Here is a 19,447-nt window from a genome sequence, read left to right as displayed (position 1 = left end):
AATACCCAGCTATTTTTTGGTTGCAGCTGTCATTGTTGTTTGGTGGGCCCAGGCTGGATTCGAACCTGCCAGCTCAGGTGTCCAGCTCAGGTGTATGTGGCTGGCGCCTTAGCCGCTTGAGCCACAGGTGCCAAGCCAGCACTCTATCTTTTAAATAACAGTATTTCTCAGTTTTCTTCCTCTACTTTCTTCCCTTCTGAGTCCGTACATATCCTGTTACAGCCTGTGCTCGCTATGGCTCCTGCCATCCATGTTCCCTAATAACTCCCAAGTCTTTATCTGCAGCCCAGAGCCCTCTCCTAAATGTTAGAGCCACATAACTGGCTGACTCCTGGATAGCTCCCATCCCACAATATCAAGAGCTTCTCCTCTTGTAGACCCTGTCTAAATAGCGTCTAAACAGTTGTCCAAAGCTTCCTTGGTTTGTCCCTTTCCTTATCATCCAATCGCTGACTAAGTCTGCTCAGTTCTACCTTGCTGACTCCCAGAAGGCTCTCCTCTCTTCATCTTTGCTGCCAATTTTCTCATTATCTCTTGCCTGAATTACTGTAGAAGCCTCCTAATTGATCTCCCTATTCTAGCCCAGCCTTCTTGAAACCCACAATTTTTTTCTTTTTTATAATCCCCACGTATACAGTCCACAATTTTGATCTCTAAAATGGTAGTCATGTCACTCTCTTCTTTTAAATCTTTTGACTTTCCCCCCATTTGCTTTCAGGTGGGAAAAGACTTAGCATGGCTTACATGGGCCCCTGGGATCAGATCCCTGCATTCATTTCTAGCCTTCTTTCTGGCTCTCCCATGTCATCCTCCCACACTTCCACTTGGGCCACATTTGACACCTTGCAGTTCTGTAAATCCAGCATCTAATAAAGAACCCCCACCTTCAACATGCTGCTCCTTGTCCTTGGAAACTCTCATTCCTTGCCCAGATATTTCATCTGAAAACTCAGCTGAGCTGTCACTTCCTCTGTAGAAATTTCCTTGACAACCTGCCTCACCCCTAGTCTGATTTAAATGTCTGTCCTTGTACTCCCTTTTAGCACTTATTTGATGTCAAACTCCTTGAGGTTAGGGATAACTGTGTCTTTGTATCTGTATCCCAAGTACCCCCTGCCTAGTGACTTACAAAGAAGGTTCTTATTAATGTTTGATGAATGAACTGATCTTTTCGTTTTATTAGGACTATGATATTTTATTTATTTTTTTGAGACAAGATCTCACTATATTGCTTAGGCTGGACACTCAGAAGTCCTGAACTCAAGCAGTCCCCCCACCTCTGCCTCCCAAATAGCTGGGACTAAGAGGTGTGCCACTGCACTCTGCGAAGGGTGGTTTTGAATACACACATACATGCTCGTATACCTATAGATACATACACATGGAAGGGAGGAAGGGAGAGGAGGAGGGAGGGAAGAGGAAGGAAGGAAGAAACCTCAACTCTGATCCACTCTCTATAGGAAACATGGAAGACTGCAGACCATGTTATATGATACCCTAGGGATACAGTCAGCAACATCTAAGTGTAGGAAATTCTGTAAGAACAGCCACATTTTTTTGCAAGGAAAAAAAAATGGAGAAAGATCTTATAGAGAGTTATCAGGCAATTGCAATGTATGGAGCTTTTTTAGATCCTAAGTCAAAAAGCAATTATAACTCAGAAAAATACTTATAGGATATTTAGTATTAAGGAATTATTGTTAATTTTTATTTTTTTTAAATTATTTCATAGCCTAATGTTAATTTTTGTAGATGTGGTGTTTTGTGCTTATTTATTTAAAAGCATCTTTATATTTAAAAATGCATTCTGACATGTATAGGTGAAATGATAAGATATCTGGGATTTGTTTCAAAATAATCTGAGAGGAGGAAGAGGGTGGGTGTTTGTAGAGATAAAACTGGTTTGGCCATGAGCTGAAATCGAAGCCAAGTGATGGATACATGGCAGTTCATTATGCAGTTCTGCCTTCTTTGTTTATATTTTTAAATTGCTATGATAAAATTTTTTGACCGTGGTAAAATATGAATAATAATTACCATTTTAACTATATTTAAGTATACAGTTTAGTGGCATTGATTATTTCACATTGTTATGCAAGCATTGCCATCACCCATCTCCATAACTTTGTCATCTTTCCAAATTGAAACTGTGTCTTTCTTTTTTCTTTTTTTTTTTTTGAGGCAGAGTCTCACTCTGTCACCCTGGGTAGGGTGCTGTGGCATCATCATAGCTCACACCAACCTCAAACTCCTGGGTTCCAGCAATACTCTTGCCTCAGCCTCCCAAGTAACTGGGACTACAGATATCTGCAACAAGGCCTGGCTAGTTTTTCTGTTTCTAGTAAAGACAGATCTCACTCTTGGTCAGGCTGGTCTTGAACTGATGAGCTCAGGTAGTCCACCCGCCTCAGCCTCCCAGAGTGGTAGAATTAAACAGGTATGAGCTACCACACCTGGCCTGAAACTCTATGTCCTTTAAACATCCCTCCCGTCCCCACATCCCCTGACAAGCACTGTCCTACACTACTTATGAATTTGACCACCTTAAAGACCTCATGTAAGTGGAATTGTTCAGTATTTGTCCTTTAGTGATTGATGTATTTTACTTAGCATAAGGTTCATTCATGTTTAGCATGTATTGGAATTTGATTGCTTTTTAAGTCTGAGTAATAATCTGTTGTATGCATACACCACATTTTACTTATCCATTCATCTTTCAATGGACATTAGGGTTATTTCTTTTTTGTGTGTGTGGTTTTTGGCCAGGGCTGGGTTTGAACCGGCCACCTCCGGCATATGGGACCGGCGCCCTACTCCTTGAGCCACAGGCGCCGCCCAAACATTGTGAGGAATCAGATTTTTTTTTTTTTTTTTTTTGGTTGCAGTTCAGCCGGGGCCGGGTTTGAACCTGCCACCCTCGGTATATGGGGCCGGCGCCTTACCGACTGAGCCACAGGCACCGCCCAGCCATAATGAATATTCTTGCTGAAGAACTGGTGTAGAATATTTCTAATTTCTGTACATATCAGATCCCAAAGGCTTATGGAGTCTATGCAATGCCAGGAAACACCAGAGACTACAGAGGAGGAGGTAAAAAAGGTTACAAGCATGGGGAAAGGAAGTTACATTTGCTGTTTAGGATTACTCAGAAAAGCCCTTGCTCTCGCTGGCCTCTCTCACCTCTCAAGCATCTTTTCTATTTCCTGAGCATGCCTGTACACAGTTATTTCTAACACATATAGCCCTGCCAACTATATTTTTACCCTAAGCTCAGGAACTACTTTCCAGCAGTTTTATGCCAAAAGTAAGTATGTCACTTATGAGTTTAAAAAAAAAATCCACATTTAATCCTAGCACTTTGGGAGGCCAAGACAGGAGGATCACTTGAAGCCAGTTTATGACCAGCCAGGACAACATAGCAGGACGCCTTCTCTACAAAAAGTAATCATAATAAAAATTAGCTGGACATGATGGGTGGGTACCTGTAGTCCCAGTTACTCAGGAGGCATAGGCAGAAAAGATCACCTAAGCCAGGAGTTTGAGGTTATAGTGAGCTCTGTCACCTAGAGCTATAGTGCTAGGTGACAGAGCAAGACTTTCTCTCTTAAAAACAAACAAAAAACGGCTTGGCGCCTGTGGCTCAAGCAGCTAAAGCGCCAGCCACATACACCTGAGCTGGCGGGTTCAAATCCAGCCCAGGCCCGCCAAACAATAATGATGGCTACAACCAAAAAAATAGCCGGGCCTTGTGGCAGGTGCCTGTAATCCCAGCTACTTGGGAGGCGGAGGCAGGAGAATCACTTGAGCCCAGGAGTTGGAGGTTGCTGTGAGCTGTGATGCCACAGCACTCTACCCAGGGTGACAGCTTGAGGCTCTGTCTCAAATAAATAAACAAACAAACAAACAAAAAACTCCCAAAACGTTATCACTCTTTTTTTTTTCTTTGAGACAGAATCTTGTCACCCTCGGTAGAGTGCTGTGGCATCACAGCTCACAGCAACCTCAAATTCTTGGGTTTAAGCGATTCTCTTGCCTCAGCCTCCCAAGTAGCTGGGACTACAGCCGCACCCCTCTTCCCCTCACCACAACACCTGGCTGTGTTTTTTTTTTTTTTTTTGTTCGGTTTTTTTTTTGTGGTTTTTGGCCAGGGCTAAGGTTTGAACCTGCCACCTCCGGCATATGGGATCGGCGCCCTACTCCTTGAGCCACAGGCGCCGCCCAACACCTGGCTGTTTTTTTGTTGCAGTTATCATTGTTTAGCAAGCCCAGGCTGGGTTCAACCCACCAGCCCCCATGTATGTGGCCCGCGCCCTAACCACTGAGCTACAGGCACTGAACCAAAACTTATCACTTCTTACAGAAGATCAACCAAATTAGGACAGGCCAAGCTAGAAAATGTCTGCACTGAGTGTTAATCTGAAATTTGTTTTTACTCATCCGGATTTAAAAGGTTATCCTTAAACATCTTGAGGAACAACGGTAGACAGAAAGTTAAAACTTAGTCCAGACACTAATCAGAATAAAGATAATATAGTGAAGAAAGGAGAAATACAAAGGGTACCAAAAAAATGTATACACATTTTTCCCTTTCTTTTTTTTTTTTTTCTTTTTTTTTGTAGAGACAGAGTCTCACTTTACTGCCTTCAGTAGAGTGCCATGATGTCACAGGACTCACAGCAACCTCTAGCTCTTGGGCTTCAGCGATTCTCCTGCCTCAGCCTCCCGAGCAGCTGGGACTACAGGCGCCCGCCACAATGCCCGGCTATTTTTTGGTTGCAGTTCAGCCGGGGCTGGGTTTGAACCCGCCACCCTCGGTATATGGGGCCGACGCCCTACTCACTGAGCCACAGGTGCCACCCTTTAAGAAAGGAAAAAACTGTATTAAATGTGGCACCCTCTGTATGTCAAGGAAAAATGACTTTGAAAAGGAAAAGTGATGTAGTAGATAATACAGAAGATAGATCCAAATCAGGATAAAGAAAGAATTCCAAGATGACAAATCTGGCATGAGAAAGCCCCTATCCCCATTCCAGAAAGCTGGGCCAAGTATACCTCTGACCACCAAGGGAAGGTATGGACTGGGCAGGACCAATGATGTGTTGTGGAGGTTAAGCTTGAGGTACTGGGTACCCAGGAGGCCTCATGAGTTCTGTAATCAATTTAGAATTTTAGATATGCCCCCAGAGTGAGCTGTATACTGTTTATTTTGCTTTACTAATTGGTACAGATTGCAGAACACTTGGGAAGCCCAGAACTGTCCCCACCCTCTCTGGGTTCTCTAGGTTGAGGACCCTCAAGATGGATCTTAGCTTCTCTAGTCAGGACTATCCTGAGTTCAAAGAAAACTCTTCCTCATCTCTCTCATCTAAACCTGCTCCCTCTTTATTAGTCTCAAGGGGGACTGACTGCCTTTTATGAGGTGATTACCCTACATGCATTGGATATTTGTCACATACCTCTTTGTCCTTCCTTAGAAGGCCTAGTTTGTTTTTTGATTGAGGATTGGGGTGTTTTGTTTGTTTACTTTTTCTTGTGAGATAATTATAGATTCAGAGGCAGTTACCAGAAGTAATACTGACCCCACCGTCTCCTTAGTCCCTGGCCACCACTAATCTGTTCTCCATTTCTATAATTTTCTATGTCAGGAATGTTATATGGGTGGTTTATAGCTGGACTGTTACAGAATAAATCTGCCCACTCACCCCGCTCCCCTTCATGTAGTCTCCTTTGTTTTCATTGTTTTCAGAGAACTGTACAAGTAGAGACTTCTCAGCCACAAGATGGTGCCCCAGAGTTGTTCAAGATAAGGCTTTTCTGCTCTATTTTTAACTTACTGTAATACGCTCAAGGCTATTTACCCATAACAGGGTCTATCTGTGAAGACCAAATTGTGTTTTTTGTTAACCCATGTCTTCCCAGTTGCATGTAAACTTCAGCAACTGGCATCACAAATTGCCTTTGTTTGAATATTTTTTAACATCTCTACAACTGTGTGATTCCATATGGGAATTTTAAAAGTGATTGTCATTCTTACTAATGAGTCCAGCTGCCATTTTGTATCTGAGCTCAATGAAAATAATCTGTTAATCTCAGCATAGCTTTTATTTTTTTTCATTATTTTCTTTTTTTGTTTGTTTGTGATTCATTGTCAGCATAGCTTTTAAAAAGGAATGTTGCAAGTGCATTCTGAAGGAGATGCACTCTCAATATCTTCTGAGCTGTTTGAATCTATGCAGCAATCTATGGGTTTGCTTTTAATTACAAGCCCAACTTTCAAAATAATACCTTATAAGATTATATTAAAATGCATAGAATAAAAGGACTGGTAAATAAATATTAACAATCCTTGAGTAATGAGTTATGAGTGGTTTGTTCTTTCCATTTTTCAAGTTTTCAATATGAGATACTTTATGATAGATAAAAAGATATTGAGATATTCTTCGGCTAACAAGAAAATGTTTATTAAAATGTATAGAGCCAACATGTATGCTTTCCTAACCTTATGCATAAAGAGGCTTGGGAAATAACTGTTAAATGAACATAGAAGACACTATTCCTAACTTTGAAGGAAATAACTATATTTTACTAATTGTAAATCTTAAATTTGGCATCCTCAAGCTGGTGTTATCCTTTCTATTTGCATATTAGCTCACTTAACATGGGCAAAATTTATCTATTCTGTGTCTTGATTATAGAACTAATAATGATAATAAAATCAGCTATTTCTTCCTAAAATAATAATAAGTTAGCAGTGGTATAAGACGAACAAAACTCTGATATAAACCCAAAGCATTAAACAGTAACATTTAAAAATTCGGTCCTCGGCTCGGCGCCTATAGCTCAAACAGCTAAGGCACCAGCCACATATACCAGAGCTTGTGGATTCGAATCCAGCCTGGGCCTGCCAAAACAACAATGACAACTGTAATCAAAAAATAGCCAGGCGTTGTGGCAGGCACCTGTAGTCCCAGCTACTTGTGAGGCTGAGGCAAGAGAATCGCTTAAGCCCAGGAGTTGGAGGTTGCTGTTAGCTGTGATGCCATGGCACTCTACCCAAGGCAACAGCTTGAGGCTCTGTCTCAAAAAAAAAAAAATAATAATAATAGAATTAAAAATAAAAAAAATAAAAAATTCAGTCCTTGCTACTTCATTAATAGACTGTCAGAGAGTCTACATGAGTATAAGATATAATAGGTGCTAACACAATATTTGACAACTAACTTAATAAATGAATTTTATTGATGAAAGATCTTGAAATAATGTCCTAAATATCTATAGGGGAAGAAATTATGAGTAAAGGGAAAGTAGACTAAAATCAGTACCTTTTCTAACAGGGACCCCAGAAAATTAAGGATTTTTTCTACTTTCAACTTGTGTTTTTTGTGGGCCCAACAATTCCTATAAATTAGAGAACTTTTATATTTCATAAATATAACAAATCATAATTTTATTGTTTTTTGTTTTACTTAATAGCATCCATTTATGGCTTAGTTTAATAGGTTGCACGTGAAAGTAATCTATGGACTTTTTGTTATGAAAGATTGATTGTAGAGCCGCGCCTGTGGCTCAGTGAGCAGGGCGCCAGCCCCATATGCCGAGGGTGGCAGGTTCAAACCCAGCCCTGGCCAAACTGCAAACAAAAAATAGCGAGGTGTTGTGGCGGGCGCCTGTAGTCCCAGCTGCTCGGGAGGCTGAGGCAAGAGAATCGCGTAAGCCCAAGAGTTAGAGGTTGCTGTGAGCCGTGTGACGTCATGGTACTCCACCTGAGGGTGCTACAAAAAAAAAAAAAAAAAAGATTGATTGTAGGCAAGCTCACCAAAGTACTAGATTTGCTAAAAATCCAAGTCTATACCTTTGAGTTCATGTGCACATAGGTGGGGAAAATTGGATAAATTAACTGGCTAGAAAGTAGGCTAGAGGGTAGAATTGACAAATCTTTGGGAGGAAAAGGGATTTTAGTGAAAGACAGCAGTCTTAGCAGTAATAATGACATGGAAAAGTTGACTGAAAAGTCACCATCTAGCCTAGTCATTTATAAACTTAAAAAAAAAGTAGAACCCTTTATTCAAATGAAATGTAATGCAAAATACCAATATGTAAACATATACAGCTTAATCTGTTCTGGTTGAAGCAGAGTTGAATCTCAAAGCAACTGAACTAGTGTTATTATGCTTAGAAAAACACCCTGGATCCAGTGTAGCCTGACCAGTGGGCAAATGTTAGACATTAACTTATAATAGAGAAGCATTTTCCTCAGGCTTACAAAGATAAAAAAATTTTAAGGACTTTCTCGCCCCTTATCAGAAAACACTGCTTGACCACTGAGGTGACCAGCTGGAAGAATCGCTCCACTTATTTGGGATTCTTCCCTTAACTCTTGCACACTGACTTTCTGTTTTTTAGCTCTTGGAATTAGTTTCTCAACTAGCCAAACAAAATCTGCGACTGCTGGTCCTGGGCCGGAAGCACATGTTAAAAAAGAGTTCTCGATGGAGAAAGGATGAGATGGAAATGGTGCAAAAGCAAGCCAGCTGTTTCTTTGCTGATGACATGTGAGTACTGGAGGTGAATTACTCTGGGCTACAGTCATCGGCTTGGTAGTTACCTACTTTCCCATTCAAAAAATGTATATAGGCCTTGTGGTGGCTCATGCCTGTAAGTAATCCTAGCACTCTGAGAAGCCAAAGTGGATGAATTGCTTGAGTTTAGGAGTTTTAAGACCAGCCTGAGCAAGAGTGAGACCCTATCTCCACCAAAAATAGAAAAAATTAGTGAGGCATCATGGCAGGTGCCTGTAGTCTTAGCTACTTTGGGAGGCTGAGGCAAGAGGATCGCTTGAGCCCAAGAGTTTGAAATTGCTGTGAGCTATGATGACACCATGGCACATCTACCCAGGGTGACAGAATGGAGACTCTGTCTCAAAAAAAAGGCATATGTATACACGCACATTGTATGCAACCTTGTTCAAAAAAATGAAATATTTGAGGCAGCTTACAAAAATACAGTTTCTATAGCAGGATAAACTTAAACAGATGGAGAAATCGGGAGAAAGGAGAAGGGGTGCAATGCGTGAGCAAGAGATTAGTAAAGAGAATACATGCCAGAAGATCCTAAATCGATCATTTAGCAAATATTTAACAAATATGAACACCATATATTTTCAGAGAATCAGCAGTGAACAAGACAGAGTCCTTGCCTTTAGGACTTATAATAGGCAAGGAAACAGATAAACAGGTAAAGTCATTCCAGGCAGTGACTAGTACTGTGAAGACAATAAAGCAAAGTTGATAGAAAGGGATTGGTTAGAGGCTAGATGAGAGGGTAGTAGCTGGAGTGGTCAGGAAAGGCCTGGCTGAGGGGACCGTTCAGATAGGAAGGAGCGAGTCATTTGGGAGTGGGGTGGGGTGGGGGGAAGAACATCAAAGATCAAGGGGACAACTCAAAAAGCTCAGAGGCAGGAATAAGCTTGACATTTTTGAGGAAAGCAAGAAAGCCCGTGTGGATGGGCTGTAATAGCAAGAGGGAAATAGGCTCTGAGGCCAGAGAGAAAGCAGGGCCCACATAACAGGAGACCCTGTGGGTGCTGGAGGGCACATATGAGGCCTGGATTTTATTCTAAATGTGAAGAGAAAATTACTTTTGATCTGCAGTTTTCAAAAGTAAAATGATGCTCAATGCACGAAGCAGGAAGCCAACCCCTCAATCAAATCCCAAAGCAATCCTCTCTTTTTTTAATTGGGAAGAGGTGCTTGCATTTTTCAAAGAATACAAGACTTAATGCTCTTCAGCAGCAGTTCTCAACCTGTGGGTCACAACCCACAGGAACTGTATTAAAGGGCCACGGCATTAGGAATGTTGAGAACCACTTCTCTTCATGCAAGCACTTTAGGCAACTTTGGAGCAGACATTAGGTTCGCACCCTTGGGAATTAGTCTACCAAAGTTCAGTTCATGGCTCTGCCACTTCCTACCTGGTCCTTTCTTCATATGTAACCTTTATGTTGTGAAAATTAAATTAAACAAGATAATGCACATGAATGACACATATAAAACTCTTTACAGAGCACCAGGTACATGGAAAGCATACATGTTAGTTGCTGTCATCATCTTTATTATTTTTATTAAATGGGATAAGTTCAAAGAGTTATAGTTAAGAAGTCTATATTTATTGTATCAGCTAAAGTTCCATACTCAGTTGTAAAGATTGACTCACTGACCTTCTGTGGCTTTGGATTTGACTACTTAAATTTTTAACATTAACTCTATTTTCCACTAATTACCAAAGAAGCTTTTAAACATACGTTAGAGAGAATCGAATAGTGAACGCCCCCGTAACTGTCACCCAGCTCCAACAATTATCATCATTTTACCTAATTTTGTTTCATACAAACCTGTTTTTGGTTTTATTTTTAGGCCTCACTTTGTCACCCTGGATAGAATGCCGTGGCATCATAGCTCACAGCAACTTCAAATTCCTGGGCTCAAGCAATTCTCTTGCCTCAGCCAAGTAGCTGGCACTACAGGTGCCTGCCGCAATGCCCGTCTATTTTGAAGTCTTGCTTTGACTCAGGCTGGTGTTTGAATCTGTGAGCTCAGGCGTAAGCCACTATGCCTGGCTAACTCTACATATTTTTTATTTTTCTTTTTTTCCTATAGGAGTGTAAGGCTGATTCATTCCATCATTTTACCATTTCACTTGAAATACATCATGCTAAAGTATTCCATGCTAAAATGAACAGAAAGCATATATATCATGTGTTACAGTTCCAATCTCCTAAGCCAACACAGTTACTGCCATTTTTACAGCACTTCTATTAAAATGCTAAGTGCTAAAGTTGAGGATCTGTTGGCAACTCTGAGTCACTGGCTGTTCTTTTTTTTTGTAGAGACAGAGTCTTACTTTATGGCCCTCGGTAGAGCGCCGTGGCCTCACACAGCTCACAGCAACCTCCAACTCCTGGGCTTAAGCGATTCTCTTGCCTCAGCCTCCCGAGTACCTGGGACTACAGGCGCCCGCCACAACGCCCGGCTATTTTTTGGTTGCAGTTTGGCCGGGGCTGTGTTTGAACCCGCCACCCTCGGTATATGGGGCCGGCGCCTTAAGGACTGAGCCACAGGCGCCGCCCCTCACTGGCTGTTCTTAAAGCATGAGATGCTCTGGGTGCTGATGCAGGTGATTCTCCAGAAGCTGCTTTGAGATACCATTTTCAGCTTTAGGGTTAGCTAGTTATTTGATAACTTGCAAAAAAGTGTCATACTGCCCTAGTAGGATTTGGGATATTTCTTCAGTTTAAATGAGAGGGGAAAAGGTAAGCAATCTGGTCGAAGGAGCAAATAGGAAAAATGCCCACAGAGAACCAACTTTTGCATGTGAAGAGAGAATGGTTTGAATTCTTCATTCTGCTGGGAAAGCCCAGTGAGTTGGTAGTAATCCCAAGTAATAGCATTCCCTTCCCCTCAGTTTTGCATTTGTGTTCTAGATAGCAGTAGCCTACCAGCCAAGGACTTCCAGGTGGTTCATAAGTATGACTGAGATTGTATCAGTCAAGAATTCAGAGGCACCTCCAAGGAAAGTAGGAAAATCAGTAAAAAGTACGATGAAAAATGCTATCTTCTCCCTCCTTGGGTATGTTTGATTGTGTCCTTTCTTATTCCTGTCAGCTCCAAGGATGATCCGTTCCTTCTGTATGCCACACTGCACTCGGGGAATCACTGCAAGTTTGTCACAAAAGACCTGATGCGGGACCACAAGGCCTGTCTACCTGATGCCAAGACCCAACGATTGTTCTTTAAGTGGCAGCAGGGACATCAACTGGCAATAAGGAATAAGTTTCCAGGATCAAAAATGATCTTTCAGGTATGGTATCTGTCCCTATATACTCTTAACTGAGTCAAGTATAAATTAATAGTAAGAATGTGGCATAGAAAAAGAATGTTGAGGGCAGTGCCTGTGGCACACAGAAAAAGAATGTTGAACTAATTGAAGGTTCTAAACACTTTATTTTTCTTGGTTTTGGTTTTGCAATGAGCTAGTTCCTAGAAACAGTCTGCCAAAGCAAAAGTTTTCGTAGGCCAACCCAAATTAATTGACATACTGAAAACACCCGGGATGTCATCACTTGTTACTTTAATTATGTCATCAATTATAAATTCTCATGTGAATTTTTTATTTTCCTGTCTATTTGCAGTAGCTCAAAATTCCTTATCTCTTATGGTTTGTCATATTTCTGCAAGTAATTTTTTCTATTTAAGTCACATCTGTGGTGAAGTCTCAATTGAGTTCTCCTTTGATTCTAGTACAGATACATATAATACAAGAATATATCTTGTGTGAAAGCAACAGGAGAAACTTCAAAGTGAGGCCAGGCTGGGTGCTCATGCCTATAATCCTAGCACTCTGGACGAGGTGGATAGATTGAGCTTGAGCTCATGAGTTCGAGACCAGCCTGAGCAAGAACAAGACCCCTATCTCTAAAAATAGCCAGCGTTGAGACTTTAGTTCTCTTTCCCATCTTGCAAGATGGTGGGTGAAAAAGTTGAGAAGCCGGTTTCTAAAGAGAAGAAACCTGTTAATAAAGAGAAGAGGCCTAAGGCCAAGAAGGGGAAGCCCCACTGCAGCAGAAATCCTGTTCTTGTCAGAGGAATAGGCAGATATTCCCGATCTGCCATGTATTCGAGAAAGGCTATGTATAAGAGGAAATACTCAGCAGCTAAATCCAAGATTGAAAAGAAAAAGAAGGCGAAGGTCCTTGCCACTGTTACAAAACCAGTTGGTGGGGACAAGAATGGTGGTACTCAGGTCATTAAACTTTGCAAAATGCCTAGATACTATCCCACTGAAGATGTGCCTCGAAAGCTATTGAGCCATGGCAAAAAACCATTCAGTCAGCATGTGAGAAAACTGCGATCTAGCATCACACCCGGGACCATTCTAATTATCCTCACTGGACGCCACAGAGGCAAGAGAGTGGTTTTCCTAAAGCAACTGGGCAGTGGCTTGCTACTTGTGACTGGACCTCTGTCCCTTAATAGAGTTCCTCTACGAAGGACACATCAGAAATTTGTCATCGCCACCACCACAAAAATTGACATCAGTAATGTTAAAATCCCAAAGCATCTTACTGATGCTTATTTCAAGAAGAAGCAGCTCCGGAAGCCCAGACACCAGGAAGGTGAGATCTTCACCACAGAAAAAGAGAAATATGAGATAACAGAACAGCGCAAGGTTGATCAAAAAGCTGTGGACTCGCAAATTTTACCGAAGATCAAGGCTATTCCTCAGCTCCAGGGCTACCTGCGATGCGTGTTTGCCCTGACAAATGGAGCTTACCCTCATAAAATGGTGTTTTAAATTTCTTAAAGAGAACCTAATTAAACGGCTAATAGATTTTAAAAAATAAAAAAAAATAAAAAATAAAAATAGCCAGCGTTGTGGCAGGTGCCTGTAGTCCTAGCTACTTGGGAGGCTGAGGAAAAAGGGACACTTGAACCCAGGAGTTTGAGGTTGCTGTGAGCTATGACACCATGGCACTCTACTGAGGGTGACAAAGTGAGACTCTGTCTCAAAAAAAAAAAAAAAGATAAGTATATGAGGTAATGCCTGTGTTAATTAGCTCAATTTAGCCTTTCCATAACGTATACATACTTCAAAACATGTTGTACATGATGAATATATACAATTTTTATTTGTCAATTTAAAAATAAATAAAAATATCCAAAATTTATTTAAAAAATATGGTATCAGATGATACCAAAGGGATTCAGTCAGCAAAATCACGACTTTATTGGTGGGAATCATAGAGGTCAACTGATGTGATTTTTTTTCAAAAACAACAAAAAGTTGCAAGAAAAATAGAAATGGAAAGAAAAAAATGGAAAAGGAACCTCTAGAATATTAAAAGACAAGACAAAAAAGGCAATAAAGATATTTCAGCCTATCACAATGTAATAGCCTTTTGATTTCTATTCAGAAAAATAAACTAAAATACATGTACGTATATAATAATTGGGGAAACAAAGTAGAAATGTGATGATGTTGAAGAATTACTAATTCTTAAGTACAATAGGAGTACTTATCTTACATTTATAAGTCCTTATCTCTTAGAGATACATACCAAAATATTACAGAAGAAATGATATATCTGAGATTTGCTTCAAAATAATCTTTGGTGAGGGGATGGGGCCAGAAAGTAGGTGGGGTATGGATGAAATCAGATTAGCAAGGAGTTGCTAATGGTTGGAGCTAGGTGATAGATACATGGGAGTTCATTATATGATTTCTCTACTTTTGTATACAATTATCCCTTGTAGGGGATTGGTTCCAGGATATCCCTCAGATACCAAAATCCCCAGATGTTCAAGTCTCTTATATAAAATAATGTAGCATTGGCATATCACCTATACATATCCTCCTGTGTGCTTAAAATCACCTGTAGACTATTTACAATACCTAATACAACATAAATAGTATGTAAATAGTTGTTTCTGTATTGTTATGGGAATAATGGCCAAAAAAAGTCTATACATGTCAGTATAGATGGAATTTTTAAAAATTATTTTTGATTGGGCTTGGCGCCTATGACTCAAGTGGCTAAGGCGCCAGCCACATACACCTGAGCTGGCAGGTTCGAATCCAGCCTGGCCCACCAAACAACAATGACGGCTACAACCAAAAAATAGGCGAGCATTGTGGCAGGCACCTGTAGTCCCAGCTACTTGGGAGGCAGAGGCAGGAGAATCTCTTGAGCCCAGGAGTTTGAGGTTGCTGTGAGCTGTGAGGCCACGGCACTCTACCCAGGGTGACAGCTTGAGGCTCTGTCTCAAAAAAAAATATATATATATATATTATTTTTTTTTTGATCCACAGTTGGTTGAATCCACAGATGCAGAACTCACAGGTACAAAGGGCCAACGCTATTTGAAATTTTTCACTCTCACACACAAAATTGATAAAGCCAACAAAAGGAAATCTGTATCATATAACTGTCTTGCTTCTATAGAAAGTCCTTCACTTTCAAAATAACCCTCCCTACCCTGAAAAAATAAACTCCTAATACTAGGGTTCATCTTTGCAGAGTTAGCTGCTCTTTGAAAATCCAGTGTTAAGTAAGACAATACTCCTCTGAAGCAAAGTGAGAAGTTGTCAGAAAAGAAAAGGAAAAAGCCAGGTAACCCTTTAGTGTTATTCTCAATGTTTGATTCTCTTTTTAACTCAACAGCATATTCTCATCTATAACACAGTGGTGCAAACAACTGGAGATTCATGGCACATACCATATGACGAAGACCTGGTGGAAAGATATTCCTACGAAGTGCCAACCAAATGGCTTTGCCTCCACCAAAAAACGTAAAGACTCTTACCTCTGTGCAAAATTGTGTTTGAGTGCCCTCCTTCTTGCCAGCAGAGCTCTTAAAATTGATGCTTGTTTAGGGCATTGCCTCTCTACTGAACATGAAAGGGTTCTATTAACACTGTTTTCTTTATATGTCAACAAATTGATTTTTTAATTAAATGAAATATAACATCTTTTCACAACCAGCTTCATTTTTTCTCTAGCATTTATTTTCAGAGGCTTATCCAGAGTTGGAAAACTCAGTACAGACTGAAGCCTCCATTTCTCCTATGGAACCAGCTATTCTACTTAGTTGGGTGACAAGTAATACTTTTCATATCCATTTTGCTACTTTTGACCTCATCTTCCAGGCCTACCAATGGCAGGACCAATCCTTCTGGCCTTGGGATACTCATGTTGTTTCTAAACCTCTTCTCCCATCTCTGACTTTGTCTTATTTTTTTTTTATTTTTTTTTTTTTAGAGACAGAGTCTCACTTTTCACCCTCGGTAGAGTGCTATGACATCATAGCTCACAGCAGCCTCCAACTCCTGGGTTTTTAGGTGATTCTCTTGCCTCAGCCTCCCAAGTAGCTGGGACTACAGGCGCCTGCCACAACGTCTGGCTATTTTTTTTTGTTGTGGTGGTTGCAGTTTGGCCGGGGCTGGGTTTGAACCCACCACCATCGGTATATGGGGCCGGCACCCTTGCTCACTGAGCCACAAGCGCCGCCCGACTTTGTCTTATTATCTGTACAGTATCTTCTACCCACAGGGAATTATTTATGGTCCTCTGTGGTAAACTGGCCAACTTTTAATTATTTATCATACAATAATTGTGGTTGAAGAAGAGGAGCAATCACTTCTTTTTAGATTATGATGATTTCTTCTTCATTCTATAAGTTCTTTTCCAAAATGGTTCAGCATTTTGTAAACACCTTTTTTTTTTTTTTTGAGACAGAGTCTCACTTTGTTGCCCTTGGTAGAATGTCATGGCGTCATAGTTTACAGCAAACTCAAACTCTTGAGCTCAAGTGATTCTCTTGCCTCAGCCTTCCGAGTAGCTGGACTATAGGTGCCTGCCACAACGCCAGGGTATTTTTAGAGACAGGGTCTCATTCTGGCTCAGACTGGTCTTGAACCTGTGAGCTCAAGCAATCTACTGCTTTGGCCTCTCCAGTAGTAGGATTACAGGCATGGGTCACAGATGTTTCATCTTCTTACCCATTTTCTAGATTCAGCATTACTGTATGTCTGCTCTCCAACAGAAGAACTATCCTAGTTTTTTTTTTTTTGAGACAGAATCTTACTATGTCACCCTCAGTAGAGTGCCATGGTGTCACAGCTCATAGCAACCTCAAACTCTTGGGCTTAAGCAATTCTCTTGCCTCAGGCTCCCAAGTAGCTGGGACTACAGGCGCCCATCACAACACCTGGCTATTGTTTTTTGTTGCAGTTGTCATTGTTTTAGCTGGCCCGGGCAGGGTTCGAACCCACCAGCCTTACATGTGACCAGCACCCTACCCACTGAGCTAGGGGAACTCAGGCTGAATGGTAGCACATCCCATATTTAGATTTAGAAACTTTGTTGTTAGCCACATAACAGAAAGGAGGTAAAGAACAACAGGTTAGGAACAATGGAGTACCTCTTAAGGGCCCAAGTATCCCAGATGGTTCACCAGTGTAGAACATTGTGGAAGAGAAATTATATTTTTTAAAAGTTCCATGCCGAGGGTGGCGGGTTCAAACCCAGCCCCGGCCAAACTGCAACAAAAAAATAGCCGGGCGTTGTGGCGGGCGCCTGTAGTCCCAGCTGCTCGGGAGGCTGAGGCAAGAGAATCATGTAAGCCCAAGAGTTAGAGGTTGCTGTGAGCCGTGTGACGCCACGGCACTCTACCCGAGGGTGGTACAGTGAGACTCTGTCTCTACAAAAAAAAAAAAAAAAAAAAAAAAAGTTCCTTAATAGCTTTTAATACCATTCAAAAACAGAACTCTAACTTCTGTTTGAGATAAATTGAGATATATCTGTCCTCTTTCCAGGAGTGGGACCCATTCTGGGGCTGCTCAGAATAAAATGCACTGCCACAGTGACCTTGGGGTGTGAGGATTCTTTGAAGGAAAGCAGTAACAAACACTTAGGCTGTCTGTTTGTGATAACTGAGTAAAACAAAAGCTACCTGTCAAGTGAGGGCAAAGATGCAATGAAAAGAAGTAATCCTTTAAATAGCTGTACTTTCGGCTAGGCATGGTGGCTTGGGCCTGTAATCTTAGCACTCAGGGAAGCTGAGGTAGGAGGAATGCATAAGCTCAGGTGCTCAAGAATAGCCTGAGCAAGTATGAGACACACACCCCCATCTCTAAAAAAAAATAGAAAAAATTAGCCGGGCCTTGTGGCAGGCACCTGTAGTCCCAGCTACTCAGGAGGCAGCAGTTTGAGGTGCTGTGAGCCAGTCTGACACCAAGGCACTCTAACTTGGGCAACAAAGCCAGACCCTGGGTCAAAAAGAAAGGAAGTTAGCAAAAGGCACTGAAGATGGTAAAGAAAGGAAAGATGACTAGCTTTTCCCTGCCCTGTCCCAGCCTGTGACAAGTAGTCTGCTTGATGTATACTGTATATAAACAAAGGGATCTGTATATAAGATCCCTTCAGAGATCTACCTAGAAGAGGCATAATCATGGGTTGAAAGAAAATATGAGAGACAGGAACACAGATGAGTAAATACAATAATTTGAGAAATAACCTCTCTTAATTTTCTTTTGTCATCTCTATTTTATACTGTTTATGCTGTTTCATGGTTCCCTGAAGCTCTTTCTACCCTAGTTTGTTCTTGACTGGTAGCATTTGAGCTGACCAGTGCTTCCAGAGACTCTGGAATACACATACACAACTGGCCTTCAACTGGGAATTGATAAGAGGAAGACATTTATCTAGTTATCAATAGCAGTTAAAAATAGTTTGTTTTGGGCGGCGCCTGTGGCTCAGTCGGTAAGGTGCCGGCCCCATATACCGAGGGTGGCGGGTTCAAACCCGGCCCCGGCCAAACTGCAACCAAAAAATAGCCGGGCGTTGTGGCGGGTGCCTGTAGTCCCAGCTACTCAGGAGGCTGAGGCAAGAGAATCGCTTAAGCCCAGGAGTTGGAGGTTGCTGTGAGCTGTGTGATGCCACGGCACTCTACCGAGGGCAGTAGAGTGAGACTCTGTCTCTACAAAAAAATAAAAAATAAAAAAAAAATAGTTTGTTTTGTTACCAGATGCCCTCAGAAGTATACACTTATCAAGTAGATTGAGTTATTAAGATAACCACGATGATGTATTATAAATAGTAGTAGTACTGACTTTTTGTAACTTCTGACAAAAATTTGATGTATAGGATTAATTCCAACCATATTAAATTAAATGACTACCCTAATCATCTCTTTGGAGCTATTTAAAATCCACCCCAAGAAGCAAATACTTGAGAAATCATTGGTAGAGCTTTTAATTTCTACTATGTTAGACATTAATTCATTTTAATGAGACAAGGTCAGATTGCCTCATCACTCTCAGTTGGACTAGAACATTATTTGATATCAAGTTCAGTTCACATCTAAATATTGAAAGTCCTGAAGATCCCATTCATAAACAACTGGCCGTGATGTCAGAAATTGAATTCAGAATTTGGATTGCAAACAAGATTAATAAAGTGGAGAAAAATTTGGAATTAGAAATTCGAGCAGTGGGCGGCGCCTGTGGCTCAGTCGGTAAGGCACCGGCCCCATATACCGAGGGTGGCGGGTTCAAACCCAGCCCCAGCCAAACTGCAACGAAAAAATAGCCAGGCGTTGTGGCAGGCGCCTGTAGACCCAGCTACTTGGGAGGGTGAGGCAAGAAAATCGCTTAAGCCCAGGAGTTGGAGGTTGCTGTGAACTGTGTGAGGCCACGGCACTCTACTTAAGATGAGACTTTGTCTCTACAACAAAAAAAAAACAAGAAAGTTTAGAAATTCGAGCAGCAATTCAAAAGTCGGAATTACGAATTTGACGAGAAATTCAAAAGTTGCCTCAAGAATTTAAAGACAAAACCACCAAAGATTTAGACACACTGAAACAAGAATTTGCAGCCCTCAAAGATCTGAAAA

At 41.2% G+C, this 19,447-nt stretch overlaps 2 protein-coding genes across 5 annotated transcripts in view; both read left to right on the top strand.

Moving 5' to 3' along the window:
• The window catches only part of PRORP (protein only RNase P catalytic subunit), a 137,578-nt gene extending 119,906 nt beyond the window's left edge, over window positions 1-17,672 (top strand). For 3 of the 4 annotated variants that reach the window (XM_053594444.1, XM_053594445.1, XM_053594446.1), the window contains 3 exons: window positions 8,404-8,552; window positions 11,661-11,856; window positions 15,218-15,470. In XM_053594444.1, coding sequence (XP_053450419.1) covers window positions 8,404-8,552; window positions 11,661-11,856; window positions 15,218-15,349 — 477 coding nt within the window. In that variant the 3' untranslated portion in view covers window positions 15,350-15,470. Of the gene's footprint in view, window positions 1-8,403; window positions 8,553-11,660; window positions 11,857-15,217 lie in introns of all 4 variants that reach the window. The other variant, XM_053594443.1, reaches the window with a different exon arrangement.
• LOC128587934 (60S ribosomal protein L6-like) lies at window positions 12,518-13,382 on the top strand. Its single transcript, XM_053594456.1, has one exon. The coding sequence runs from the start codon at window positions 12,520-12,522 to the stop codon at window positions 13,348-13,350; it is 831 nt and encodes a 276-aa protein (XP_053450431.1). The 5' UTR covers window positions 12,518-12,519; the 3' UTR covers window positions 13,351-13,382.
• Window positions 17,673-19,447: the final 1,775 nt, after the last annotated feature.

The sequence above is a fragment of the Nycticebus coucang genome, chromosome 6, assembly GCF_027406575.1.
Source record: "Nycticebus coucang isolate mNycCou1 chromosome 6, mNycCou1.pri, whole genome shotgun sequence".
Lineage (NCBI taxonomy): Eukaryota > Metazoa > Chordata > Mammalia > Primates > Lorisidae > Nycticebus > Nycticebus coucang.
Note: the sequence above shows the minus strand (reverse complement) of the source record. Positions and strands in the feature narration are given on the sequence as shown.